The sequence below is a fragment of the Schistocerca piceifrons genome, chromosome 2 (assembly GCF_021461385.2).
Source record: "Schistocerca piceifrons isolate TAMUIC-IGC-003096 chromosome 2, iqSchPice1.1, whole genome shotgun sequence".
NCBI classification, from domain to species: Eukaryota; Metazoa; Arthropoda; class Insecta; order Orthoptera; family Acrididae; genus Schistocerca; species Schistocerca piceifrons.
Genome location: NC_060139.1, coordinates 308193141 through 308218301, shown reverse-complemented (window position 1 = coordinate 308218301; position 25161 = coordinate 308193141). Strand labels below are relative to the sequence as shown.

Genomic DNA, 25161 nt, shown 5'->3' with positions numbered 1-25161 from the left:
GCTAATGAATTGCAAAGTTTCCACAGTAAGCATTATTTTTTCTATGATGTTCATGCCATCAAGAACAGAGAGGAGTTAATTACACACCTCAAACACGTAACTGTAACCAGTGATACGAATCTAGCAAGTCTCGACATCGTAAGCACGTACACAAATATTCCCATTAAAGAGGTGATTCCTATTATTGAGTCCAACTTACAGACATTATCTTGTCTAGATTCACAAAAAATTAACGAATTCCTTTATTTGCTCAGAATTGTTCTGGACCATAATTACTTTGTCTTCAAAGACACCATATATGGACAAACTGATGGGATAGCCACAGGATCCCCCATTGCCAGTATAGTAGCTAATATTTACATCTATCACACTGAACATCAGTTTTTTTTTCTTTCTTTTTTTTTTCAACTCACCCACATCATCTTCAAAGAGTAGTATGGTACAAAAGATATGTCGATGACATCATGCTTTTATATAATGGGACCGATGACCAGTTGCAACTTTTTCGACATGACTTTAACAAAATGCACACCAAGATTCAGTGTACCATAGAATACCAATCTGACTGTACACTCTCCTTTTTGGATCTGGAAATTTTGTTACAGAATAGTAATGTTCACTTCAACATATTTAGAAAACCAACTATGACTAGTTGTATTATTCATTGCTCTTCAGTTCACCCAAAGCAGCAAAAAATGGCAGCTCTTCATTCTATGCTTTACTGCATGGCCAGACTCCCTCTCTCAAAAGAAAATTAGCAGCACACGTTGGCTACCATTAAATTCATAGCACATGCTAATGGCTACCAGCCAAATGTGGTTGATCAGCAAATGCAATCGAAAGGCGCTTCCAACGATCTATACGGGATTACCCTATCATCTACTAATAATGATAACACTAAAATTTTTTTTTTGCAGGATCCCATATGTAGGCGTTATATCTGACAGGATTGGCAAATGGCTTAGAAAAGAGGGGATTATACCTACCTTCTACACCCCACATAACGTCGGGCATCTATTGGAGCACCACGAAACCAGAGAGGGACAATCGCTACGCACAATTTGCCGTTTATTGCATCCAGCATAGTGAGTGCCCAACTGCATACATAGGCCAAACTGGCCGTTCCTTTAACATACGGTTCAGAGAACATCAGGATCTTAGCAATTCCAAATCCGCTCTCACTTACCACCTGAAGGATAATACCCATTCCATTTCAAATATAAATACAAATTGCAGGATTCTACATATTCAACATAAGGGCTCAGTTTTAAACATTTTAGAAGAAATAGAAATCATCTAAACATTGGCCATGATTCGTCTGGCATTTTGAACTTAAGCACGCAGTCCTGCTAAATAACTTTTCTTTTCTGAAGCAGCGTCCAGCCTCATTTCCTTCTCTTTCTGGTCCCTGATTACTGTACGCCGCACATGTATACTATTTTTTATCGGGTCAGTGTTTTTTGTAACCTCCAATAGGCTTAACGAATGTATGGCATATGCCTATTTCGTATAGTGAGGTCCGCAAGGTTCACCCAGTTCACTGAACATAGCTGTAAAATTGCCCTCTCTTAATAAAAGTTGCATTTTTCATTTTATCCTATGACTATGGTGCATTATAGTACTGTGGCATTATCTGTGCCCTCACTAATAAAAAATTTACCTGCCTTTCATCATGTAAAGTACATCTCAGTTCTTATCTAATGTAAGCCTCGATTAGTTGACTATTGGTTAGCAGTTTTAAACTGACCCCACTTTTAATGTGTCCTTTTAATGCTATTGTTGCTAGCTATTTATTGGCATATTACTTTCTGACAGTATAGGCTGTAAGGTTTCGCTACTTTCCTTGTTGATCAGCAAAAAGAGCTTGTAAATAGGAGTGGCACATGTGCATGTTCTTTTAACTGATGACTGTGGCGAGTTGTTCCACATTTCCATTTATATATCCTCACTAAATTTACAACTAGTTTGCCACTCATGTGAAGGAAAAGTTTCATTGTGCTTTACAGTTTATATAATAATTTTATATTGCACTTTCTACTCAGTTTTACCACAGTTCTGTACCAAACTGTTCAATATGCTCCTTTACTACACATAATGCACTTTTAACTTATATCATGCATTTATTATGTATTTTTTTTTTTGTTTTTTCTTCATTTTAAATGTAAACCACTAAATTCAAATTGTGAATGGCCAAGCTAGTGGCTCCACATTCTTCTCTGTCAATAGATGGCAGCACTTTTGCCACTCTGGTTTACCAATTTGCCTCCTCGTTCACATCCGCTACTCCCTGCTCTGTGCTCATAGGCAGCACACCGTGCCTGGTACACGCGGTGCTCGGGGACCACAGCACAGTGTAAGTGTCGTGATATCATTTGTATATTTCCCTACTCAGGCAGTTATCTGTAGTGCTGTCTAGTGCCATTTGCGCATTGACATAGGTTTCACAGCACCTAGCCTAACCTGTGGTTTCAAAATGTTTTTTAAAAGTTTTTAAAACTTTTTAGGGAAATTTTTGTTTTTTATTTTTGTGTGTTGTGGCATGTGAAAATTGTCTCCCGTCTTTTGCTATTTCCAGTACAACACCTGAGGATAGGCTTATAACAGTCCATAACTGGTGTGTGAAAATAAAGAAATTTACAACTGAAGCGGTATTTTCCACCTCTGGTATCTCTATATTGATTACTTAATATTAAAATAATTCAAGATACTGCTGAAACATTCTGAGCATGTCCGACATACACATAGATTCAGCATGTCTGACATACACATAGATTCTAAAACAGACATTACTGTTCAAGGTTCCAAAAATTATAAGGGGAGGACAACTAAAAACTTCACAGACAGGAAAAAGACAGGATATGATTTACAGCAGATAGAAGAAAAATCAGTATGATACACTGAATTTGGAGCAAATATTTCAACGGACTATTAGCCAAGATATTCAAATTTCAGAATATAAATAATGATCTTTCACAAAGTCAGTTAAAAATTACACGTTACAAACAGGGACGTAAAAAAGAAACATGATAAAATGAGTAAGGAACTGATAAATCAACAAAAGATAAAACATGAGAACATTCACACATACAGCTGACACAAAAAACACACACTAAAGTTATTGGAAATGGGAAAGTCTGAAAGCTAAAGAAAAGAATGAAGAAGAAACTAACAAATTTGTAAGGCAGATGGTTGCAAATGCCATGTTTGAGGAGAGATACAAATAGCCTGTGGCAAAACGTACTCAAGTTGTTATTCCATAGTATTCTCAACAAGAAGATACACAGTGTTACTTGAGTGACAGAATGTGGTAGTAGTCGCACAAATATAAAATGCTGGACAAATCTTGTAGGATAGTTGATAGAGGTCTACATCTACATACCCTGCAAGCCACCATACCATATGGGGATGAGGGTATCCAGTACAATTACTAGGCATTTCCTTTTCTGCTCCACTTACAAACAGAGCAAGGGTAAAAAGACTGTCTATATATCTCCATATGAGCCCTAATTTCTTGTATCTTATCTTCATGGTCCCTTCATGAAATGTAGGTTGGCAGCAGGAGAATTGTTCTGCACTCAGTTGCAAATGCTGGTTCTCTAAATGTTCTCGTTAGTGTTCCATGAAAAAAATATTCCCTCCCTCCAGGGATTCCCATTTCAGTTCCCAAAGCATCTCTGTAACACTTACAAGTTGTTCAAATGAACCAATAATAAATCTAACAGCCCATCCATGACTTGCTTGAATGTCTTGCATGCTGTTTGAACCTACTGGTAACAAAAGCCACACTTCACAATGTTATTAACATAGCCCATTATAGAACTGAGCTGCTAACTGAAAACTTTTTGAAAACACTACCTTACTCAACCACCCAATGCTGCCACCCAACACCTTACTGCAAACACCCCAAACACCCACCCCCCCCCCCCCCAAAAAAAAGGTAAAAAAGTGAACCCACAAATTAAAATTTTTTCTCAAGTAATGTATCACTGTCCTTTCAAGGGCTTACCTTCAGCTTTACTTCTAAGTTTAATTAGATTGTTCTAGCATCACACTTCATATCCTTCTCATGAAAATATTTTATTCAGATAACAGAAGTAGCACAATTCGCCAACAACCATCCTAGACTTTCAATTGTTTGGCAATCCCCCAACAGTTTTTCAGAGTTCCTTCCACACACTGTTTCTCCATCCTTTTCCTGACCTGTGCAAAACAATGTACTATTCAGTTGCTAATATGCAATCATTTAGTGAAGACTTTAAATCAGTACCTGTCTTGCCCCAAATCAACATTTTCAGGCAGTACTGATACCACATTGCTCATCATTGGAACTTGCTTATTTATATGGCATCCCTGCTGTTGAGCACTTTGTTTTACATGTCCCTGTAATCATAGTCCCAAAACATGATCCTTTGTTAGCCTTTCACAGCTAATAATGATTTCATCTTCAGTGGTCATAACTAAGTGAGGCTTAGTGACAGGGAAGGCAGACTACTGCCGCCCCCCCCCCCCCCATGCAACTCTCTTTCTGGGTCAATGACAATGGGCCTTGGCAGACAACTGCCAACCAACCCCCCCCCCCCCCCAACCCAACATGCAAATCTCTTTCTGGGTCAACGACAACGGGCCTTCCACAGAATACATCTATGAAATCTGTAGCCTTGGTGAGTCTGTAGGTCTTAATTCTCAAGAGCAACTCAGTTCCTTCCATTGTGAAGTTATTATGATCTTCAGCTAAATACCATGCAACTGTTATGTTTGAATAATTACTCTCTGCTTACTAAATCCTTCCCAAATACTGTCTTTGTGCCGTGTTACACTTAGCCATGACAGAAGTATTACATAAAAATTTTCGTTCTTTTTTAATTTTATCTGGGAATGGGTACAAAAAAATATATAAGAGACAAAACTGGATTCTAAAGTTTGTTTTTTGTGTTAATAATATGTCACAGATTCTGGTCTGTGAAATACTACGGGTATTTTTGGCTCAGAAATGGGCACTTTGAGCAATATGTGGTGTAAGCTCATGAACCTCCTGTCAGCCACCATTCACAAGTCTGGGACTTCTGATGATGTTTTTTGTTAAGAATATGAGCTTATCCCCAAGAATTAACAGTTTTCCATCTGGTAATACTAGGCAGATATCGAATCTGAATTTGGATCACTTTCTTGACTCTTGTGCAGAAAGATGTGCAGCATTACTCTGCATCCATTTTCAAAAAGTTACCACACGAATTGTGAAAGTTTAGCCATAATCCTCAACACATCCAAGTCTAAACTGAAGAACTTCCTCATGGATCATTACTCCTATTTTGTCGGGGAGTTCCTGGAAAAAATTAAGCTAATTCCTGTCACATTGTTTATCGTGATAATATATATTCACAGCTTGTCCTCTGCATCTGCAGATTCATCTATAAGGACTGTTAAAAAAGTTCTGGAACTTTGTCCAAAAAATTTTTCAGTGCTAACCTTTTACATATTGTGCATGAGCTCCATTGAAATACTCTCCTCCACAATTGATACACCGCTCCCAGCGCTGTTTCCATTTCTGGAAGCAATCTTGGTATGCCTCTAGCTGGATCACACGAAGATTTTCTTTTATCTCATCTACACTATGTGATCAAAGGCATCCGGACACCTGGCTGAAAATAACTTACAAGTTCATGGTGCCCTCCATCAGTAATGCTAGAATCCAATATGGTGTTGGCCCACCCTTAGCCTTGATGACAGCTTCCAGTCTTGCAGGCATATGCTCAATCAGGTGCTGGAAGATTTTTTGGGGAATGGCAGCCCATTCTTCACAGAGTACTGCACTGAGGAGAGGTATTGATGTTGGTTGGTGCGGCCTGGCACGAAGTTGGCGTTCCTAAACATGCCGAAGGTTTTCTATAGAATTCAGGTTAAGACTCTGTGCAGTCCAGTCCATTACAGGGGTGTTATTGTCATGTAGCCACTCCGCCACAGGTCATGCATTATGAACAGGTGCTCGATTGTGTTGAAAGATGCAATCGCCATCCCCAAATTGCTCTTCAACAGTGGGAAGCAAGAAGGTGCTTAAAACATCAATGTAGGCCTGTACTGTGATAGTGCCATGCAAAACAACAAGGGGTCAAGCCCCTCCTTGAAAAACACGACCACACCATAACACCAACGTAATGGAATTTTACTATTGGCACTACACATGGTGGCAGATGACGTTCACAGGGTATTCGCCATACCCACACCCTGCCATCGGATCGCCACATTGTGTACCTTGATTGGTCACTCCATACAACATTTTTCCACTTTTAAATTGTCCAATTTGTACAATCCTTACAACAAGTGAAGCATCATTTGGCATTTACACGTGTGATGTGTGGCTACTGAGCAGCCGCTCAACCATGAAATCCAAGTTTTCTCACCTCCCGCCAAACTGTCATAGTACTTGCTGTGGATTCTGATGCAGTTTGGAATTCCCGTGTGATGGTATGAACAGATGTCAGCCTATTACACATTACAAGTCTCTTCAACTGTCAGTGGTCTCTGTCAGTCAACAGACGAGGTTGGCCTGTACGTGTGTTTAATTTTCAGTTGAACTGCAGTCTTAAGCAAACTGAAATTTCCTCATTTAGTTTCATCAAAAACATTTTATGCAAAAGGCCCCAAGTCTGAAAATGTAGACTTATCTGCAGCCTCGTATGATATCCACAGGTGAGCTATGGAAGAAGCTTGTCATACACACCAATATATGTCACCACAGATGACACAACAGAGAAGTTGGTTACAAAAATACACACCTACTATTATATAAATGTTCTGCAAAATCAATCCACAATATCTGCCTCCATGGCAGAGGCTGCTAATGCACATTTGCACGGTGGTTCTCAACTTCAGGATAAACTGGTTTGAATTCTGGTGATGGAAAAAAAATTCAATGCCAGTATTTGGCTGGCAAGGGGAGGAGAGGTGGTGGCGTAAAGTTCCTGATCATCAGACTTTGTGCCAATGTCCTACTCTAACTACCAGACCTCCCTGCAGTGTCTCATGTGATACTGTTAATTGTGATGCATATATTGGATGGGACATAAAGCTTGGCAGCCCTCCTGGTGCTATTCCTGAGGAGTAGGCTATATGCTGGCCCCGGGCTTCACCTCTTCCTTCCATCATCATCATCATCATCATCATCATCCAACACAAACATTACACTACATGCATGCATGCATGCACATGAAATATATACATGTAGTATTACAAATAGCGTGTAATGGAGCATGTTGTAAATAAATAAATAAATAAATAAATAAACAAAATCCACAATGTATGGAGTAGGGTACATTCTACCATTATTTGTCAGCCCCTTATATGCTACAGCTGCAAATAACGCACTGTAGAAGGAACTTACCTGTTCACTTTCAGTAAGATAAATAACAGAACTAGCAATATTGTTGTAAATTCACCCAATATCATTTTAAGAAAACAATGTTAACTTCATTCTAAAAATTTCCATGTAAAGTCCTGGACTATAAATCTTGTACAGTCAAGTGGGTAATTAAAGTCAAGCAGTACACTTCCACATTCTTTCAATTACATCTCGTCATGCAATGTGGTCAGTATCTCAAACACTCCAACAGTACTCTTGAATAAGTCGCAAAAGTGCCTTGTACCTAAATACACTTGCAGCAGTGCTAATATTCGCAGAACTGTTCTACTTAATCTAAGTTGTCAATTTACTTTTCCTAAAACTGTCTGTGAGGTTGTGTCCTGCTTTATATTGCTAAGTAAAGTTATGACCTCACATTTCATCACTGTTACTTAGACTGAGTTGAGGTTTGCTGATGACATGGTCCTTCTAGCCACAGGGGAAAAAGAATTACAGAATTTGATGGACACCATTGAAACTAACGGAAAAAAAACATGGAATGAAAATTAACACAAATAAAACAAAAGTATTGGCACTAGAAGGAAATAAAGAAATAAAAATTATGCTAAATGGAGAAATACTAGAACAGGTGCAAAATTTTAAGTATCTTGGAAGCAGAATAGACGCCGACTGGAAGTGCACCACAAAAATTAAAACAAGAATAGCAATGGCAAAAAGAGGTGTTTTATAAGAAAAGGAGAATTTTCTGCAGCGGTCTGGACAGAGAACTCAGGATGAGAATCATAAAATGTCTTGTTTGGAGTGTTGTTCTGTATGGCGCTGAAACATGGACTATGAGGAAGAAAGACAAAGAAAGGCCGGAGGCTTTTGAGATTCGGACATGGCGGAGGATGGAAAGAATAAGTTTTAGAAGGTTATGTAGAAGGGAAAAGGAAGCGAGGAAGGAAGAGATTCCAGATACTGGATGACATTATGGACGGTACAACATACAGCAACCTTAAGAAGGAAGAAATGGATCGCAGAAAATGGAGAGGCAAAGGACCTGCTAATATAGCAGATAACTGAAGATGATGACAAAGACTGGCGGCATACAATAACATTATACTCCAAAGCACCAGACTTCCCCCTCCCCCCCCCCCCCTCCCCTTGTACATATTATTTTGCATTTAACCAATTTCATAGAACGAAGTGGATATTTTGTTCAGATCATTTAGAAGTTTCTAATAGTAACTCAACGAGGGTACTTTCCAGTACACAACTTTTGTTTTCTGTCAAAAGTTTTGTATGATATTGAAAATTCTTTGAAAATACAAGAGCACAGAATATGCTCATTTGCATGGTTGCATTACTTTTCTTTGAAAAGCATGACTTGGGTGTCACATGAATAATGTTTCCTAAATCTGCTATTTGCTAAAGAGAATAGTTTACCCTATACACAGGGGGCTGATGACAATACGGAAACACCGCAAGAAATGCATGCTTCAACATAAATACAGATGCTAGCCAAGCCTCCCGATGACACTGTTGTTTGACCACCAACGGCACCTGTGCAGTGCCCTCAATATGTTGCAAATGCTAGTCATATTCAGAAAAGTGTTCTGTGTAAATGTTAGTGCCTTATGTCAGACCTAAGTGAATTTGAATGTGGGCAAATTATTGATGCTAGTATAGTGAGTGTTTCTGTAACCAAGGAAGTCTATGTGTTTGGTGTTTCAAGAGGCACCATTTGGAAGATTTATACCGTGTACAGGGAAAGCAAAAGATCATCATCTACTAAGTCACAACATGGACAAAAGGATGAATTGAGTGACCATGATGGATGGTAATTGCAGAGGATTGTGACGAAACAGAGGACAACAGCTGAAAAAGTCACTGCCAAAATGAATGTCACACTGGTGAACCTTTTCAGCACCAAAACAACATGAAGGAGCTCCTTAAGATGGGAAATGGAGCTGGTATTATGAAACCACACATCACTAATGCAATTGCCCATAACAGGAAAACTCGGTGCACAAGCCATAAACAACTCTACTATGGAGCAATCGAAGATAGTCATTTGGTTAGACGAGTCTCTTTCCACATCGTTTCCAACTTCTGGTTCAGTTTATGTCTGGCGTATGCCATCTCAAGCCTACGATGCAGGCTGCTTGCTCCTAAGAGTCAAACATGGTGAGGGTCCAGTGCTGGTTTGGGCAGCCACACTGTGTTATTCCACATGTCCCATGCTTACACTGCAAGGTCGAGTTACTGCCAAGGATTATGCGATGATCTTGGCTGAAAGGTCCATCCTTTAGTACAGTGTTTGACATGGTGATGCTGTTGTCCAGTATGACAGATCACTTCATCCAGCACTGGTTTTGCGAGCACGAAGAGGAACCTTTGCATCTCCCCTAGCCACCAGTCACCAGATCTCAATACTATTGAGCCGTTGGTTGGTTGGTTGGTTGGTTGGGAAGGGGAGGGGACCAAACAGCAAGGTCATTAGTCCCATTAGATTACAGAAGGATGGGGAAGGAAGCCGGCCATGCCCTTTCAAAAGAAGCATTCCAGCATTTGCCTGTAGCGATTTACGTACTGAGTCTTTGGAGAGAGGGGTGTTTGATTACTATCCACTTCCATCATTATTACATGACCTTGCCAAACTTGTCACTGTTTTGCAGGAAGACTGATATAAGGCTCCCTTGAAAACCATACAGAACCTGTATTCGTTCATTCCGAGGTGACAGGAAACTGTATTGAATGCCAACAGGTTTCCTACACCATATTAGGCATGGTAAATGTGTTGTGTTTCTAGTTTTCCATATTTTTGTCTATCCTCTACATCTATATTATTTCTGAACTGTCAAGCAAACTATAATGACAAAGTTCAAAAGTGCTTCACATATGCTGCTATAAATGTACTGGGGATTTCAAAAATTCATCCAGTTTCACAAAATTGTATTTTCTACTTGAAGGAATATAGAAGCTTCAAGTGCATTTTAAATTATGCACAGAATCTACAGATTTACCTTGGCACCAGTTGCAAGTTAGCCGTCCATGTGATTGTCAGTATGAGTTGCCTTGGCGCACCTAGATTGCTCGTTAACTATCCTGTGTACAATGTAGACACTGATGTTGTTGTTGTTGTTGTGGTCTTCAGTCCTGAGACTGGTTTGATGCAGCTCTCCATGCTACTCTATCCTGTGCAAGCTTTTTCATCTCCCAGTACCTACTGCAACCTACATCCTTCTGAATCTGCTTAGTGTATTCATCTCTTGGTCTCCCTCTACGATTTTTACCCTCCACGCTGCCCTCCAATACTAAATTGGTGATCCCTTGATGCCTCAGAACATGTCCTACCAACCGATCCCTTCTTCTGGTCAAGTTGTGCCACAAACCTCTCTTCTCCCCAATCCTATTCAATACTTCCTCATTAGTTATGTGATCTACCCATCTAATCTTCAGCATTCTTCTGTAGCACCACATTTCGAAAGCTTCTATTCTCTTCTTGTCCAAACTATTTATCGTCCATGTTTCACTTCCATACATGGCTACACTCCATACGAATACTTTCAGAAATGACTTCCTGACACTTAAATCAATACAGGATGTTAACAAATTTCTCTTCTTCAGAAACGCTTTCCTTGCCATTGACAGCCTACATTTTATATCCTCTGTACTTCGACCATCATCAGTTATTTTGCTCCCCAAATAGCAAAACTCCTTTACTACTTTAAGTGCCTCATTTCCTAATCTAATTCCCTCAGCATCAACCGACTTAATTAGACTACATTCCATTATCCTTGTTTTGCTTTTGTTGATGTTCATCTTATATCCTCCTTTCAAGACACTGTCCATTCCATTCAACTGCTCTTCCAAGTCCTTTGCTGTCTCTGACAGAATTACAATGTCATCAGCGAACCTCAAAGTTTTTATTTCTTCTCCATGGATTTTAATACCTACTCCGAATTTTTCTTTTGTTTCCTTTACTGCTTGCTCAATATACAGATTGAACAACATCGGGGAGAGGCTACAACCCTGTCTTACTCCCTTCCCAACCACTGCTTCCCTTTCATGTCCCTCGACTCTTATAACTGCCATCTGGTTTCTGTACAAATTGTAAATAGCCTTTCGCTCCCTGTATTTTACCCCTGCCACCTTTAGAATTTGAAAGAGTATTCCAGTCAACATAGACACATAGACACTGATAACACAGCAATAAAAAGAAGATATTTTGCAATCTCCATTTCAATGGGTGCAGTTTGGTTACAACTATGCAGTGTGATTTTAATTGAGAGTAACACACTGCATCTCCAAAGGCATAAGGGGCTTATGGATCTTGCACTGCACCACAGGCCTCCAATGTCACTAATCTCATAATATGGCAGGTTTTTTGTTTGTGAGGGCTTATTAAATACTCCATCCGCCTCATCTTCTAATAACTTTGGGCAAACTGCAACACCATAAGCAACTGCAGTGAATGACGTAACTCCAGACATGCTGGCAATAGCATGAGATGTGTGTTTCTATCATTAGGACGTTTCTTGTGTGTGCTGAAGGTACATTGACTATTTGAGAAAGTTAAATGAGAACTTTGATCATAAACGTAATTATAAAAAACACCCCAAGTTAGCTTGTGTTTGTATCTAAAAAAGTATCCTTGTAATGTTGAAGGATTCTTTTGAAAATGAAAACTTCAAGGTGCTGTGCACAAGTTAAAAATCCACCCTAAGTTCCTATCTTCATTCATATAAAAGATACAGCCTAGGAAATTGGATGAATCTTTTTTAAATACTCAATATAATGAGGGTAATAAGATGATGAGTAGATACTTGAGCATTTTATTTAAACTGGCTGTAATGGTATTGAAGAATGGACATGAATGAGTAATCACTTTGTCTTTGCTGTCATCTGAATATTTTGTGTTCAGTGTTGGTTGATTTATTACATTATGTGTTGGTGGACAGTAGATGTCAACAAAAATAATAGCTCTGAAAATATAGCTATGCATAAAAAGATACCATGTGCATTCCCTTCACTTATAAGTTCCTGGTGTGTGTTTAAAGCTTCTCACATTTCATTCACAGCAAAAATGTCACGTGATTAATTCCGAAGAGATGTGTAGGAAGGTACGTCATTTTCCAAAAAAAATTCTTTGTAAAATCAATCATTCATCTCCATTACTTTGCAGAGATCTTGACATATGCATTGTATTAAAATGTGGTATCAATACTTCTGCAAAATTAGTGCCCCACTTGTCATGAAAATGACATGTTTGCACCACATTCTCTAATCTTCACTAAATTTGAACACACAGTTCACAATACACAATTGTCCTAAAATGCTAACAGCAAAAATAAAATTCTAAATGGAAATTACTGAAGCCCATCTTACCTGTTTTTCTCAATGATGACAGAGAGAATTTCCAGAACCTTTACACGAATACTTGTACGTATTTCCTGCCGAAAATATCGTTCCATCAGGTTGCCAAGTTTGCACAGCCATTCAGCACGTGTTGGTACTATAGAATTCGCTAAGTAAGTCACAAGACGTAGCACTGAGATCTCCTGGTGTCAGAAATATATTATTTGAGGAATTAAATTGATGAAGCAATATTGTGAGACATGTAAACTAGTATTATAGTTGATGAAGCCTTTGTGTGCACATGCAAGCCGGTTAGAACAGAAAATAACACTTTGTGCATTAAGTGTGAGATGTCATTAGCTGGAAACACACGCATGAAATGGCCATCATATAAAACACCACCACAGGAGATTATTACTGTTACAAAAAAGTTGTTGAGATATCTGTATCTAGGTCTGGATGAAATACTGGGAGTAGTGGCCCAAGTTAATTTGAGCAATTCTATTAGGCCATGAAGAACATCCAGTTATTTTAGTAACCACACCCTGCAACACACAGTTAGTTCAACTAGACAATAAGACAAACTTTGAAAACACAATAGGTTACATTCTTTTTGTTTATGGACAGCAAATTGCTGAAATTTGGGATCAGAAAAAGAGGTCAGTGAACTTGAATAATTAAATGTCAAATAGAATGTAGAGGAGTTACCAAAAGTGCAACAAAAAACTTGAGACCAAATAGAATTAATAGCTTGACATGTTTCATTAAAGGGAAAATGAGCAGGGAGAAAATTCGAGCATGGGCTTAAATGGAAAAAAGTTTGAAAAAGTTTTACAAGTATTGAAAGAATCTCAGAATAGCACACTATGTTTAAATAAATAAAAGTTATTCCATGGAAAACATTAAAGTCTAGGCACCAGCACACACACAATCTGTATTAATAATTTGAGAACTGTGTGGCTAGAGTGTAGTTCAAATGCCAAATACTGTACTTTCTCATAAGTTTCCCGAATTTTATGTAGGAAGTTCTATAGCGCAGAATTTAAGTCATTTTGTTGCAGCTGAATGAGGGGTCTTTTTCTCTCAAATCTATCTAACAAACATACACTTATGTCAGTGGCCATTTTACTAATATTGAAATGAAAATGTTATTTTTTTCACAACAGTGACAAAAATTTTTTGTCTTTCATTTCCTTAGAATTAGAAGTTGTTGGAACTAAAAATAACACTGCTTGAAAATGTAGTTTTTTATTGAAAATTTATTATTTACATCTGCCTTGCTATAAAAAAATTTGAAGCATTTTGGAAAACAAAATCCTATGTCACATTCTTCACAACAGTACGTGGTATCTTTTCTTAGTACTCTCACAGATTTTGCCTTGCTTCGTTCAGCAGAAACCTTACATTGCCTAAGAGACCATTTTGATATTTCTGTAGCCGGAATCAATTTAAGAAAATGTTTTTTGTGAAGTCTGTTTACAGCTGAACTATGTTGAGTGGAAGTTGATTCAACAAGGCCTTCTTTGTTCTTCAAATTCCCAGCCAATTCAAAGTCAACAAGATGTTTGCTAAAAGACCTTGACGTTTTAGATAAAACATATGAATTTACAAACATCATCATAATAATAATGAGAAAAATGCTTTCTTCCAACACTTTATTTGCTTCTTCTCAAAAATGATAGAAGCCCATTAGCTGGTATCAGTGGTGCATACCAGCCTTGTTTTTATTATAATCCAAAATACAAGCAGGCCTTATCTTCTCTATCATTTCTAATGATGTTCTGATTCTGTTTGTGCGTACAATGGTTTGTGTGTGTGTGTGTGTGTGTGTGTGTGTGTGTACTCTTATTAGAAAAAGATCAAAAGCTCAAAAGCTAGTGTTAACTGTTTTTATTACCATTCCTGTGTGCCACATACCAATCCTCTTCAGGTAAATGGTTGTATTCCCCTTATTTTACATATTTTTCCACTATGGTTTTCCTTTATTGTTATAGAAGGATCAGGGATGGACAACTCTTGTTATTTGAGTATCTTGTGACAGGAAGAGAGGGTTCTATCTTATTCCAAGGACAAGCTGTAGTTGAAAGTTGAAACTCCATTGCATTTAGATCACTGGTGTGACTTCACGTGTTGGACAGTTCTTCAAATTGTATGCCAATATTTTATAAAGTTTTAGACTTCAGATACTTATTTGGAAGATTATTGGTGTTAATATTTGCTGTAAAATTCATCTCAGTCTTTCTATTTGTGTTATTGATTTGAGTGGCCCATTATTCGGGAGTGTGCTTACGTCATTCATCAAAGTCTCAGTAGTGCGTTTACATTTCACAGTGTACAGTTGCAGCTGTAGTGGTTCTAAAGCTAAGTACTGACAAAGTTGTTTGTGCACTGTATTCAAATATTAAATTTAGTAATTTTCATTTGTTCATCCAAATATTAGATGTGCGTCTACACTTCACAGTGTGCACTTGCAGCTGTATTGGTTCTTAAGTTCTGACGAAGTTGTTTGTGCACCGTTATTCAGTTATTAAACTTAGTAACTTTCAATGGTGTCTCATGCTGTTTCTGATGAAATAAAGGTTTAATAAACTTTTGGAATCTTTCACCAATTGTGTTTTATAGAGCTGTTTGTGCATTGACATCATTTATTAAACTTTGTATGATAGTTTTAAGCTGTTATTTCTTATTGTTTGTAGTGAAACATTTCAGTAAAAGTATTGTTCACTGTGTTTAATTTCATTGAGTGTTCCAGTGGTTGCTTGAATTTTTGTTTTTAAATAAGAAACTGTGTGGATTTTTTGTGGTATTGGTGTTACTTGTGGTGCCATAGTTTTAATAAAAGTAGTAGTTTTCTTAGTAGAGAGCAAAATTCAAGATCACAATTGTTAGTTCCTTAAATAGTCCTATAGTAGTCATTAAACTTACATAATGTAGACTTTTGTTTTTTCAGTCTCTGTTAACATTTTACCATGAGGGAGAAGTGCTGGCTTTGTTGTAGGTTTGTGAGTAGTGGGTTACGGAGTGAGATTCGTTCAAAGTATTTTCGTTGAGGGGAATGCAATGGGGAAGCCAGGGGGCATTCTAGCCAGATCCTCTCCTGGAAATGCAGAATTTGTATCAGAAATAAGTTGATAGAGGAGCAGGAGTGCAAGATCTGTGCCATTCAGCTGCAGTTACAAAACACAGGGGAGGAACTAGATAGGAATGGGTGAATGGCACTAGGGAATGGGAACTGGCAGTTGGTAAGAAGGTAGCTAGTAGGAGGAGATATTCAAACAGGTGTACTTTGCATACAACCAACATATCTGATCAACTGCCAGAGTTCAGTCAAAACGAGCCTCTTGTTGCTGTAGGTGTATGAAACATGCAGCATTCCTCAGCAGTTAGGGAGCCTAAGCCAGTTGAAATTCTAACAGAATGAAGAAGGTTCTGCTGCTAGGTAGTTCGCATGGCAGAGGTGTCGGCCAGCAGTTGCAGGAAGTGTTGGGGAGTGAGTACCAGTAGTGCAAGGTTGGCCCAGGTGAGTGTTAATGCAGGGGAGTTGTATGGCAATTTTCCAAAAGAGGATCAGGCAGTGACTGCGGTTGGGAGTGGGAATAGTATTGATAGGGACGGGGAGTATGATATAGATGGTAACCTCTTGAAGATAGCTACTCAAACTGGTGGCACTAATGCGCAATCTAGGTAGCCGTTTCAGCACCGTGATCAGCTTCATCTTAATGCTGCTGTTAGACATGATAACATGGGGCTGGAGAAGGCACTGGTGGCAGAGGGCATGGCTCCCATTGCAGTGGTGCCAGTTGAGTCTGTCAATACATCGTGTTTCACTAGGCATCGCCTACACCTCAATAGGTATGGGGAGGGCAGGATGGCAAAGTTTACAGGTGACAGTGTAGTGGGCGGTGGTGGGATGATCACTTGTGGAAAGATTCCCATAGTAGTTGGTTTTAGAGCTGTGCCTTTTTTAGACGGAAGTCAGCTGATAGGTATCCCTGCTTCACAGAAATCCCTCTAACAAGGGAAACACCTTCAAATGAGGTCACATATCCAGGCAGTGAAGGAATTAGCATATTTCATCAAAGCATAAGAGGTACTTGAGATAAAGTCAGTAAACTGCTTATAGATGTTGACTCTTGACATTATTGTTATATTGGAGCACCATTTCAATAATTTGACAATTCAGGATACAGATTAGCTGGCTGTTTTTCAAGAGTTCTTCGGGGAGTGGGGGAGTGGCCAAGTACATAATGAACAGTAATCCATTTGAGTCTGTAGACATATCTCTACATTACTCTGAACAGGTATTTGAAAGTTGTGCAGGGGCAGTGGAATTTAGTGGAGCTAAACTTTTAAATGTTGTTATTTGTAGATCCACTAACTCTGACTTCAGAGAATTTCTGGTCAAGCTAGAGAGGGTTCTTTGTTCACTTTATAGGAGGTACCATAAATTAGTTATACATGGTCCCTTCAATATTAATTTCGTATGTGATTGGGCAAGAAGGAGGATGTTGGAACATCTAGGTTCATATGATCTGATGTAGACTGTGTTTTTTTCCAACCAGGGTGCAGGGAAACAATAGCACAACCACAGACAATATTTTTATTCATTCTTCATTCCTAGATGGACATTTTGTTAGTAAATAGGGGAATGGCCTTTCAGACCATGATGCACAAATTTTAACACTAAAAGGTTTTTGTACTCAAACAAATGTTGTTTGTATATATATATATATATATATATATATATATATATATATATATATATATATATATATATATAAAAACAAAGATGAGGTGACTTACCGAACAAAAGCGCTGGCAGGTCGATAGACACACAAACAAACACAAACATACACACAAAATTCAAGCTTTCGCAACAAACTGTTGCCTCATCAGGAAAGAGGTTAAGGAGAGGGGAAGACGAAAGGAAGTGGGTTTTAAAGGAGAGGGTAAGGAGTCATTCCAATCCCGGGAGCAGAAAGACTTACCTTAGGGGGAAAAAAGGACAGGTATACACTCGCACACACGCACATATCCATCTACACATACAGACACAAGCAGACATATTTAAATATATATATATAATAGAGGGAAATATTCCACGTGGGAAAAATATATCTAAAAAGAAAGATGATGAAACTTACCAAACAAAAGCGCTGGCAGGTCGATAGACACACAAACAAACACAAACATACACACAAAATTCTAGCTTTCGCAACCAATGGTTGCCTCGTCAGGAAAGAGGGAAGGAGAAGGAAAGACAAAAGGATATGGGTTTTAAGGGAGAGGGTAAGGAGTCATTCCAATCCCGGGAGCGGAAAGACTTACCTTAGGGGGAAAAAAGGACAGGTATACACTCGCACACACACACATATCCATCCACACATACACAGACACAAGCAGACATTTTTCTTGCATGTTTGCGGAGGGAATGTAAATAAAACTTAATGGGGTCGTTGTGAAGGTGTTGTAAGGGTGACATGGTACTAGAAGGTGGAAAGTGGAACACGAGGCTGAAATGAAAATGAAAATAAATATGAAAAAATATATGGGGAGAGATAAAGGTAAAATTAGAAAGCAAATGGAGATCTGGTGTGAAGAAAGGCGGAAAAGGGTTGGTTAGGGCTGGGCTATGTTGATCCTGTGGTGAACTTGTGTAGGTAGATAATGATGTGCATAAAGGTTAGGTGGTTGTGTTGCCGCCAAAACACGTTAAAGAGTGGAGAAATTCGGGAAAATTTCGAAAAAACTACGTGAGGATGTATTAAAAGGAGTGGTTTGGTGGTGGCAGATTATGGAAATGAAGCTAACAATTGTTTGATGAAGAAATAATGACGTTAAAACCTGTGGGAAGCGGCTAAAAATGATCGGTGATGTGAGAAAAACGGAAATGGAAATAAAGCAAAAGTTATTAAAACTGCCGAAAGGGTTGTTTAATAGCTAAAAGGAACTGTTTGTGGACTGGAAACGTTGGATTTTATAGCAGCAAAGCGGAAAAAAAAAAAATTTTTTTTTTTTTTGGTTATGGTTTCGAAGTGATTTACGTATTATTACGTATTATTGAGTGTATATCGACGGGATAAAATTGGGATAAAATTGTATACTGGATTACGGTAAAAAAGGAGAAGGTGAATAGAAAGTGAAACTGCTGGCAAAAACAGAAGGAGGAAATAAGACGACAGAAAAGACTTCGAAATGTAACAGTGACAATAACAATAACGATAACAATAACAAACGTGATTGTTGGCTTCAAATTAATGATATGAATATAATAGAGGGAAATATTCCACGTGGGAAAAATATATCTAAAAAGAAAGATGATGAAACTTACCAAACAAAAGCGCTGGCAGGTCGATAGACACACAAACAAACACAAACATACACACAAAATTCTAGCTTTCGCAACCAATGGTTGCCTCGTCAGGAAAGAGGGAAGGAGAAGGAAAGACAAAAGGATATGGGTTTTAAGGGAGAGGGTAAGGAGTCATTCCAATCCCGGGAGCGGAAAGACTTACCTTAGGGGGAAAAAAGGACAGGTATACACTCGCACACACACACATATCCATCCACACATACACAGACACAAGCAGACATTTAAAATGTCTGCTTGTGTCTGTGTATGTGTGGATGGATATGTGTGTGTGTGCGAGTGTATACCTGTCCTTTTTTCCCCCTAAGGTAAGTCTTTCCGCTCCCGGGATTGGAATGACTCCTTACCCTCTCCCTTAAAACCCATATCCTTTTGTCTTTCCTTCTCCTTCCCTCTTTCCTGACGAGGCAACCATTGGTTGCGAAAGTTATATATATATATATATAAAAACAAAGATGAGGTGACTTACCGAACAAAAGCGCTGGCAGGTCGATAGACACACAAACAAACACAAACATACACACAAAATTCAAGCTTTCGCAACAAACTGTTGCCTCATCAGGAAAGAGGGAAGGAGAGGGGAAGACGAAAGGAAGTGGGTTTTAAGGGAGAGGGTAAGGAGTCATTCCAATCCCGGGAGCGGAAAGACTTACCTTAGGGGGAAAAAAGGACAGGTATACACTCGCACACACGCACATATCCATCCACACATACAGACACAAGCTTGCAAAACAAAACATGAATGGGACCTGCTACAGTGCTTGGCATCTAATGATAATGGACAAAATTTTGAAACACATTGTAAAATGCACTCAGACCGAAGCACGTCAAGTATTTAGTTCAGATGATTGGACTATGAACATTGAAGAACTGCAAGCTTTTATTGCTGCATTGCACATCTGAGGTGCTGTAGCAGCGAAGAGCCTAGAACTAAACACCTTGTGGTCAGAGAGGTGGGGAAATAATTCTGTGAAGTCAACAATGGCTCATGACAGCTTCAGAGAGATAATGGGGTATCTCAAATTTGACATTAGATCACAAGATCAGAATGACTGAAACACGACAAGTTTGCTTTGGTATCAGAAATCTGGTATGAGTTCACTGCAAATGCACAATGTCACTACATACTGGGTGCATATATAACAACGAACAGCTTTTTCCTTCAAAGTGCTGTTGCAGATTCACATAGTTCATGGCCTCAAAACTGGACAATTATGGGCAAAAGTGCTGGACAGCAATAGATAAAAACTACAAATATACTGTGAATGCTTTCTCTTATCTAGGAAAGGATGACACTAGGCCATGTGATGGTTACCGATTTTGTTGTGAAAAAATTGATGCAATCTTACCTCGATAAAGGATGAAATATCCACCTCTTGGTTCTCTCTAAACTCCTGAAAGCAAATGCTACAAGTCTATTGGGCACCATAACTCAACCTCACAGGGAAATTCCAGTCTGTATCAAGAAGGCAAAAAAAGTGTTAAGCAGCCCAGTATTGCAGAAGAAGAATGATGCCACTATGACACTTTACCAGGGAAAGAGCAATAAGAAAGTCATGATTCCCAACACTACCCATCCTTACGTGAAATTGAAGGTGGTTCAGAAAAGAAGCCAGACATAGTTACATTTTATAACAGCTCTACATTTGGAGTGGATGTGATCTACCAAACAGCTCACAAATACCCTGTCAAAGCACCATTGAGACCTTGGCCTTTTCATACGTTTTACAGCTGCTGCATTTGGTTGGGATAAATGCCTGTGTATCGTACAACGTTCTAAATGAGAAAAAGTTGAAACACAGAGACTTCATACTGCAGCTGGGGTAGGAACTTGCTGAGAAGCAAGCAACCAGGGAGACTAGTACCTCATTCACGCCCGAAGACATTCCTGACAGACAAAAAAAGCGAACACACTGCCTTGTAGAGTCTAACTGTAAAGGAAACAAATTATTTGTAAAGTGTGATATGTGCAAGTAAACTATCTGCAACAAATGTACATCAAAACACTATTAGTTGTGCTCATTATGTGATGTTAGCCAGTAAAGGCATCCAGAAAATGTGTAAGTTTTTTAAAATAATAAATGATAATTTCTGAAAAATTGTTTTTTTTTTATTTCATAATAAAATTTCCAGCACTTCAAAGGACAGATTCACTAGTAGTAACAACAACCCACTGACACACGAAATAAAAGGGAATAACACGAAGGTCATTAGTGAGCCAAGTGTGGTTCTAGGTATGTCCAAATATCTGTGGTTCTAGTGCTAACCTTTCTTTGTAACCAATGACTCAGAGCATATTTCCTATTAAGGACAAATGTTCCCTAGTAGCGCCATCTTTAACAGTCTAGAGAAGTAGACCTCTTCTAATTACAAATCTATTTCACTCCTTCAAGTATTTTGAAAAAAGTCTGAGAAATTGGTTTATGATAGACTACTGACTCATTTAACCGAGCAAAACTTGTTAGCTGCCTCTCAGTTTGGTTTTCTAAAGGTTTCTCCACAGAAAAATCAATAAAAGACCTCACAGATAAAGTGCTAGCAGAGTTTTAAAAAAAATTAATTGTTAATACACACTGTGATATTGCCAATTGTGTATATTATAAAATTCTCCTTGACCAAATAAAGTGTTATGGCATTACTGGCACACCTTTCTCAATGGTGGAGTCTTACCTAGAAAACAGAGGGTCTCACTAACAAACTTATCAGAGGCTTGAAATTAACTTCAGAATGGGGTACATGCATGTGAGTTGACGTAAGGATCAGAATTGGGCCCACTCTTGTTCTTAACCCAATTAAATGATCTTCCAAAGACTCTGAAGGATGGTTCAAAAACTTTTGTGTGTGCTGATGACCAACAACAACGACCTGTCAGCACCAGAAGTAATTATTAATGGCCACATGCTAAGTGAAACACACTGTGTAAAATTCCTTGACATCTAGGCTAAAATTACAACACATAGATAAACTAGTCGAGAAGCTTGGCATCTTTTTGCCTTTACAAACATCTCTCATTGTGTTGACATACACTCAGTTGTTGGCTTATTTGGCATATCTGCACTCCTTGTTGTGTTGTTATATTATCTTCTGGGGTAGTACATGTAAAATAAAGTGTTTATTTAGCAGAAGTGAGCACTATGAATACACTGTAAAGAAAATGACCATATATCTTATGGAAATTTTTCTAAGGATCCTCCCAATACTTTTGTTCATCAATGGTTTTTTTTTTTTTTTGACAATAAATAACAATTTCAGCTTAACTGTGATTTACAGAATCATTTTAAGACATAAAAATAATTTTCATGTAGCTGTTGCCTCCCTGCACAGGATTTAAAGTGGAGTTATGTACTACAGTGCAAAGGTTGTCAACCATCTCCCACCTAAAATAAAGCAGAAATTGGGAATCCACCAAGATCAAAAGAGAGTTAGAAGCATACCTAAACAGGTTCTCTCTGTACAATTTGTCTGAATGCTTACACTCAGTTACTGAAAAGTTATGTTAGCTATGCAGCATGTAGCACTGTTGTCAGGCTGTGTTACAAGTAGTTACACAGTGTATTTACACATGCAGGTACCCGTTTTCTCTGGCAAAGACCAATATAATTAGGTAAATATCAAGCTATCAATAGGAGATTAATGGTAACTGAGGAGGCAGCAGCTTTATTTAAAAAGGGTGGCACCATTCTTTCTAATTTACTTTGTTATATTTAACTGGCATAAGCATGAACAGCCATGAGCAATATGGTGCTAATTTATTGTTATTGCAATCACAGGTCAGGTTTCTATGCCTTCCTTGTCTTCAGTTAACCTACACCATGAATTATTAGATAGTCTTGAGAGTTCTGCTTCATGGGATCTACTGAACACAATGAAGGTAACAATAGTACAAAAAGAATAGTTGCTACTCATCATGTAGCAGAGGTGCTGAGTAACAGATAGGCACAACAAAATAACTGTAGGAAAGTGAGCTAATACTAATGAAGTTTTTATCATTGCTGAGAAGATAATGAAAATGTGTGTTCCTGAATAATGGACATCATGCTGGACCAAAATGCAAACCCTTTCTGAAGATCACCTTCATTCACAGTATTGATTCTGTGAAATTAGCTGTTGATTCAAAAGAGTGATGAAGTACTTATGACAAATTTCATTAAGGGATAAATATGCTGAGGAGCACTATAAGCAGACCTAGTTCTTCGTATGGTCTTCTGCAGGATGTTCTTGAATTCACAACACTAAATATTCAATTATTACTGCACCTTGGTTTGATATGTTGCCGCAAAATATGCTACCACAAGAAAAATGGAGTGGAAGATAGTGAAGTATGCCAGTTATCTTCTTTTTTTCCATCTCAATAAAAATGTAGCAACATTTGCCCAGCAAATTATGATTTATTTAGGCATTTCAGAAAATTTGAATTCCAAATGATGATGGAATCTTAAGATTTAGAGACAAAATAGATACAAAGCTTGGCAGAAATTACAGAATGGATCAATGACTTCACACATCAATGCTACAGTTTCCATTACCACTCATCAGGATTATGAGAAATTTAAAACTGAAAGAGGAGACTTCCTAGAGGAAGTTTTCAGATCCATAAATTGGGAAAAAGAAGAAAAAATGTATGTTAATACAACATACCTGAAACATCTATATTTTCCCCGTAATTCAGATAATCTTATGTGATGAATTTAATAGAGCAAGCAAATGTAACAGTAATAAGAATAGTAAAATGGCATATGACCATAATATAAAAAAGAAAGTAGTAAAAATTAACTGTCAAAGAATCAGCTGACTTTTTGTATTTAGAGCAGCTGAGGGCGATGATTGGATAGAAGGCAAAATAAACAAATGGAAGCATAAGTATACCTGGAGTGCTTTTAGTAAATTAAATAGAATTTTCAAATGTAAGTTGGTTTCCACATATCAGAAAACCATTAAAATCACAAGGAGATAGTATGGATGGCCAATAATTACTTTCAGGAAGCAGGAAGTAGTCCAGACAGAAACTAAATCTAGCTTTCAGAACTCCACTTGTACTCAACAACAGGTTGATGCCTCTCAACAAAACGTCTCAGTGACATTCCACCTGCTCATCAGGTACATCTCAAAACCTGACTCCTCCTCTCTCTTCGTGCTGGTAACACCCTGTAAAACCCACTTCCTATTAGCTCTCCATTGCCAAACCCATCTCCACTGACCTCTTCACTTTTTACCTGTAGTGGCTAATTACATTTGCTCCAAAAGAAAGATGCTCTGCCTTCACTGACCAACACCTCACACAAAACTGTCTATAGTCTCCCTTCCCACATCCTAGATGTTTATCATTTCCTTCGTCATTTTTACAGTTCCCGTTCCATTGCCAGCAGATTCTCATTTATCACTGTGGGCACCAACACAACACGTCTCACGTCTCGTGCCCAGTGGTTTGCAGCAGTAGGATACCAATTTCCCAAGTCCTCGTAATACCTAGAGATTTATCATGCTTCATAATCCTTTCAGAAAACTACATTCAGAACCGCCATGGATGCTGTAAGTGAACAGACACTGCCAGATATATGGTCAGAGTGCTGGGACCCGGCCACTGACTATTGCAGGACAACACCCCTGCTGACACTATTACCCACGACGAGGCACTACTTCCAGACCACTGCTTCTACGTTCCAATGACCTGGCATGTTCATGAGCCTACAGGAAGTTTCTGCAGTTCATCCCACTGCCATAGGACAACAGATGGACATCACTCACTGACCTCATTCCAGAGTTCTCTGCAGTGACACAGGAATGAAGACCTTTCTGCAAAAGACAGCACCACCCATCCTGTGTCAGCCGCAGTCCTAGAGCCTTCACTGTAACTATGTCACCACCATCATTGCTGTGGCTGGCCTGTGATCCGAGGACTGCTGCCTGACTGCAGAGGTCCTCGGCAACTGACACTGCCGTTGCTTTTATGTGACTGCTTGCTATATTTATTGCACCTGGCACAGGAGCCGCTACCCCCCCCCCCCCCCCCCCCTCCACTCTTCCCGGCCACTGCTTCCCAGCTTTTTGGTCCACAGTTACATTCTGGGCAGTGGCACAATGGAGAAGAGGC

General features: G+C 38.7%; 1 protein-coding gene across 2 annotated transcripts in view; it reads right to left on the bottom strand.

Annotated features, from left to right (window-relative positions):
* Nucleotides 1-25161, bottom strand: part of LOC124777176 (tuberin) — a 299285-nt gene that overhangs the window by 192974 nt on the left and 81150 nt on the right. For both annotated transcript variants that reach the window (XM_047252485.1, XM_047252487.1), the window contains exon 9: nt 12731-12903. In XM_047252485.1, coding sequence (XP_047108441.1) covers nt 12731-12903 — 173 coding nt within the window. The remainder of the gene's footprint in view (nt 1-12730; nt 12904-25161) is intronic.